The sequence below is a fragment of the Brugia malayi genome (genome assembly GCF_000002995.4).
Source record: "Brugia malayi strain FR3 genome assembly, contig: Bm_v4_Chr2_contig_001, whole genome shotgun sequence".
Classification (NCBI taxonomy): Eukaryota; Metazoa; Nematoda; class Chromadorea; order Rhabditida; family Onchocercidae; genus Brugia; species Brugia malayi.
The window spans coordinates 500007-505820 of record NW_025062476.1 but is presented as its reverse complement, the minus strand read 5'-3'; the positions used below and the strand labels follow the sequence as shown (position 1 = coordinate 505820).

The 5814-nt window shown below is 28.9% G+C and overlaps 2 protein-coding genes across 2 annotated transcripts; both read right to left on the bottom strand.

Annotated features, from left to right (window-relative positions):
- Window positions 1–1021: 1021 nt before the first annotated feature.
- Bm2383 (cadmium-inducible lysosomal protein CDR-5, putative) lies at window positions 1022–3186 on the bottom strand (the record flags this gene model as incomplete). The annotated part of the gene is made up of 7 exons (XM_043077961.1): window positions 1022–1177; window positions 1430–1567; window positions 1744–1858; window positions 1939–2009; window positions 2183–2305; window positions 2571–2712; window positions 3053–3186. The coding sequence occupies 7 exons, from the start codon at window positions 3184–3186 to the stop codon at window positions 1022–1024; spliced, it is 879 nt and encodes a 292-aa protein (XP_042933895.1).
- A 606-nt stretch (window positions 3187–3792) lies between these two features.
- Window positions 3793–4172, bottom strand: Bm530 (Uncharacterized protein; the record flags this gene model as incomplete). The annotated part of the gene is made up of 2 exons (XM_001898534.2): window positions 3793–3875; window positions 4076–4172. The coding sequence occupies 2 exons, from the start codon at window positions 4170–4172 to the stop codon at window positions 3793–3795; spliced, it is 180 nt and encodes a 59-aa protein (XP_001898569.2).
- Between the last annotated feature and the right edge of the window lie 1642 nt (window positions 4173–5814).

Below are 5814 nucleotides of genomic sequence, written 5' to 3'. Positions count from 1 at the left end.
CTCTCTCTCTTCTCTTTCCTGTTGAACTCTTCTCAATCCTTTGTACATTCTAATGCATTTTAATTTCTTCCTCACGATTTGTACTTTTTTAAAGACAAGTATTATTGCCTGAACACATGCATATATACAACCCTTGAAATGAAAAATTCATTTCGTTTTTAGTTTGTGTCTGTAAGAAAAGCAATTTAATATCTCTCACTTTTGTTTGTGTTTATAAAATTAACTTAGATATGGATGAGACTGTTTTACGAAAATAGTAAAGAAAAGTAAAACTTCATAGCTGAGTTCATTGCATCAATGAAGAATTCGACTATGCCATCATTTCAAAGCGGTAATAGAAGAAAGAATAAATTAAAGAATGGAACTTATAGATATTTTCATGATGGTATATGATTACCAGAAATCAGAAGATATGTTGCATTTATGAAGTGTATCTGTTCATCATCTTAGAACCCATCCAAATTCATCTCGAACTTTAGGAATTTTCCGAAATTTTACTAAATCTGCAGTACAATCTAGTGGTAATTTAGAAATTCCAGGGTAATTTTTTTTTTAAAATTCGACCAAAATACTATAGCTCTCCTGAAGCAATTCAATATGAAAAGAATATTTGTGTTCAATTTGTCCTTTTAACAGTGACTGGTTTTACGACCGAATAATGTTATTACTAGTATTAAAATTGCAATAACCTTAAAATAGCTTCTCGAAGCAGTTGTAAATTACTTTTATCATTTTTGTAAATCATATTACAAGGTCTAAATACAATAAGTCTAAATGCTTGTATATCATAATGAAGATTTAGTTTCAAGAAAAATCGCAAAATATATTTTTCCTCAAAACTAAAAACATCATTTTAATGCAAAAGAAATAATCAGTCCTAACAAATGATGAATAGAGCGATTAAATAAGAATCTTCAGCATAGCAAAGTATAACATTGGCTAACTAGAAAAGTTCGGTCAATATATATCAAAATGGATAAATTGCACACCAATTTCGATACACAAACACGTGTTTGCTGCCTCACGTGTTAAATTCCCATTCAGGATAATAATGTTGTCGCATCCGCTCAATCAGTCTTTTGACTCGTGGATATTTATTATCTAATATATCCGTTACTGGCTGACGAAATGGTAAATAATATGATGTGGCCAAATGTCCAAAAACTGTGAAGTCAGACTATAAAGAGATATAAGGCAGTTCTTAGCCCAAAAATTTGAAAACTTTGATAACTGACTCGACGCATCCTTACATCATTCGGTCCACAAAATAAATCTAAGAAAGAATCAAAAATGTTTGCATTCTAAATTTTAAACAGTAATTTAGAATATTCTGTAATATTATTTCCGTGTTATTATATCGATGCATTATTTAATTTGTTTTTTTTTCTCCAAAGATATACAAATTTGATAAAAAGAGTAATATACATACCGTAGTAGGTTTCACACCAAACAAGAATTTTTTATCACCTAAGATTACATCAATTGCAGCAATATCTTTTTGCAGCATACTAATAAGATCATTTCTCGAGCACTTACTAAAACCAACGTCCACGAATATCCGATGCACCTAAATTAGTTTCACCCGTTTCATAAGATATAACTGTTCCTTGAAAAAATTAAAATAGTAAAATCCAACACTTTTCAACCTATTCGGTGAATGAAACAAACTCTTATATAACAAAAAAATTCACAAAAATTAATAAAGGATGAAATAAATTTTTATGTTAACGAAATAAGTGCAACCTTGCCAAGGAAAGGATATATCGTACCACGCATAAACCATCTCTTGATTAATGACGGTTCCATTCCTTGCACAAATTTAGACAAATTTTCCACGAATATGAAATAAAGCAACAAGCTAAAAATCAAATTTATAATAAATATATATATATCGTTTTCACAATGGCACTTCTAAGACGAATAAAAATTAGCACTTACTAATGCGTATTGCGTTCAATCATCTGATCAATAGCTCGCGCAACGCCAATATCAGCATCCATCAACTCATCCTGAAAAAGAAAATCAAACTAAAACTGAAGTACCACAGTATTTTTTGTTAATTACAACATGAATGAAAAAAGTTGGTAGCACCAAAAAAAAAAAAAAAAAAAAAAAAAAAGCGTGATGCACAATAATTCAGATGATCGTAATTTGGATATCTGACCTATAAAATTCTCCTTACATTTAAATTGAAATGTTTCTGTAGTCGCTCCATGATGAGCTGTGAATCGGAAAATTTCTCTCCATTCAACTCAATGAATGGGAAATACCTTTCCCATGGTTGAAAATTCCAATAACTCCGCAGCTGAAGAGTTTTTTAAAAAGTATAAAAGATCTTAACAATCATATTTTTCTAAAAGGTTGAGATTTACTTAAAGTCAAAAGTTAGAAAATATATTAACCATACCAATATCCACGTCTTTTAAATGAGTACTTCTTTCGTGACTTTACAACAGACATCAATTTTGAGATTACTATATTAATAATAATGTATAACATGACTTAGTCATAAAAATAAAGCAAACATTTTGCAATTTCAAAGAAGAAATCTTGATGCAGATACATACTACCTCATGTTTCAGTTCGTTTGCTCGTAACCAGGTCTCAAGTTTGAAGCAGAATGGTGAAATATTGGGAGATGATGAAGCTCGATTGAACTGGTAAAGATAAACAATATCTTTTTTCCACTTTTTATTATAAATTTTGGAAGTGCTGAAAAGTAACAAAAAGAAAGAGTAACACTAGATGAATGCAATGAATAATGTAAAAATCTTTCTCCTTTCTATAACTTCACAATTTGCAATACTTCACAAATGAAAAAAATTTCTAAAAATTTAAGACTTCCAGTACTATACGTAGGATTCAACTAGTAAATAAGCATTAATCCAATCTTCTAATTAAATTGATATGAGAATGGCAATAAAATGAAACATAGGTTATGAAGTCTTTAGTGAAATGATTTTTATTAAAAAAAAAAAAACATTCATATACTTTATAAATTGCTAATTAATATCTCGAGAACAAAATTAAAACAATCGAACGACAGGATTACCTTTTTTTTATAGGGAACTGTGATAGAATAGTTGGATTACCACGGGACACTGCAGTAACATTATTCGACACTACAGCTGCATTTATTCTAGTTAAAGTAGCTGCTTGGCGTAAGGAATTACTTACCATTTGCATTTTTACTTTATGTTTTAAATAATTATCAACCAAGTAAACCGATTAACCACATCTGCAACATTATTGTTTTTAAAGTTTTAATAAAGAAGTGAGCTGCTGATCTTTTCGTTAGAACAACAAGATCTAATAGAAATTTCCAATTATAGCCACTTTTTTTTCCAGAAAAACCTGACATTAATAAAATCTTTATTTATTTACCAGACAATAGTCTGCTAGAAATATATAAAACAGTACAGGACCAGTAAAAATTAACAATGAAAAATGTACTCAAATTTATTCCCATGTTTCGTGAAGAAAAAGTAAAACAGAAAAATACTGTTATTTGATATTATATGAAACTACTTATATTTATCACAAATCAATCGCTAAAGTAAAAAAAGTGACATTTGATTGAATGAAAAGAAATTAATCTACTATTGCATCTCTTTTTTATAATAATTCGTACATACAAAAAATACATGTCATAATGCATTTTATTCAACAAAATACATTAGAAGAATAACAGAATTATGTCAGCACTAGTAAAAAGGAAGAAAGATCGAGAAATTTAACTCAAAAAGCAGTGCATATACAATAACAATTTGGTCACTTCCTTATTCTTATATCTTATTGCTGAAATTTACGAACATATTCTTTAACGGCAGCTTGACGACGCTTCCTCTGCTCTTCTTCACTCCAAACCATAAATACTACAAAGCAAAGTTTCAGTAAAAACATATCGAAATATTAAAACAAAAACACACAAGGAACCTTTAAATTCAAATACTAGCCTATTAAATGTATGTTTGTATTAGGAAGGAGAAGGACTCTTTTTTTTAGCCTCTAAACTGCTCGAAAATTGAAAGAAAGGCTGTTTAAGTATATTTCAATTCTGAAACACTTGACTAACCTGTAGAAAACATGGCAAAGAACAACGACACTATAAACGTGGTCCTACCATAACCTTTTTCTGACTCTTTCTTGAAGAATGTATTCAACAACCGCATTCGGATAAAATAATGATACTTGTTACCACCAAAAATTTCACAACATACACTTCTCAGATATTTCTTGAAAAAAATGATACGTGAAGAAAAAATCACATCTTACTAGTTAACAGAGAAATCAACCACCTGTATAAGATAGAATTTGAAGCTATTTTAAGACCATTCGAAATGAATTATTCTTATCACTGTCACTCTGATCGAAAGTAATCGATAACTGATAAAAGAAGCCGAATTAATAGATGCTTTTCGCACTGGTAATATACATTTATTAGCAAGATAAAATCTAAATCCAAAGTTTTTATCTAAATCCGACTTTAACAACCCACAAAGTAAATATACAAGTACTTTCTTATAAAATAAGCACAAATAATAAATGTAATGATCTTACCAAAGCACATTATACAATAGGCACAAAATTAGTACTTCCATCATAGAATCAATGTATTTTGATGCTATTAACTTGGTAAAATACATTTCTTTAATAGCTATTAGAAGAATCTCAAATGCAGAAACATATTTTCAAATTTAGAAACATCTGCAACCTTACAAATACAATTTCTTCTACAAAATTTTACAGAATGTATTACAAGAATTTCAACTCCTCCTTGAGAAAAAAATCCAAAATCAAAACCATGGAGAACATAAAATTATAGATGGTTAACACAACGGTTCATAATCATTTTGAGCAAGGCGAATACACGAAAGAATATGTGAAAACTTATTAAATTATAAAAATCTAGCAAGAATTCCACGATATTTTGAGTCTAACATTAGAAAACACTGATTACAAATAAAAATCTAAGAAAATATTTTGCAAAGTGAGTGAAACATCCAATACTCCAAATTTTAAAAGTGCGAATGTTTCGCAGAGGTAAAAACTCTCTTCTCCCCTCCCATTCCCATATTGCCTCAGGAATGGAAAAAAAGAAAAACCAAAAATGAAACAATATAAATTCATTTTATTCCTTCCATCCTCCTCATCCGTTTAAGAATTAGGACATGATTTATGAAATCGAATTTGAATGGAAAGATTAGCAAAAACAGTAACGAGAAATCCTAAACAAATAATCAGCATGCTTGAGATCATAATGCCACCGAACAAAACAGAAGCAATAGAACTCAAACAATAACATTTCTGAGATCATAATGCTATCAAATAAAAAAAAGCATAACGATTTAAAAACTAGGATTTAGTATTTATACAACTAAAGGAGACTTTTCCATATGTAATATAAGATGTTACAACAATATAGCAACAAAAAACTACAATTTTTTTAACAGTTTAATCTAAAAGACACTCAACACCTAGCGTTTTTGAATCATTGGAATGTTTTGAGTTTTAGTAACAAAATATCATACTAAATAGTTTCTGATCAACCTTAAGATGGTTAGTGTTTAACATAAAGAGATAACAAGTAACTCAGTACTTGTTAGGTTTATCATGCAAATGCTTTACAAAAAAGACCAGAAACGAACAATTCGTTAATATCTATTAGATTAATAGTGAGAAAGTTATGGTAGAAAAAAAAAACACCAAAAATCAATGAAGTATCCGACAACCTCATTTTCAATTTAAAAATAAAAATAAAAAAAAAAAAAAAAAAACAGAACCATATTATGAAAGCATTTAAAGGATATATTA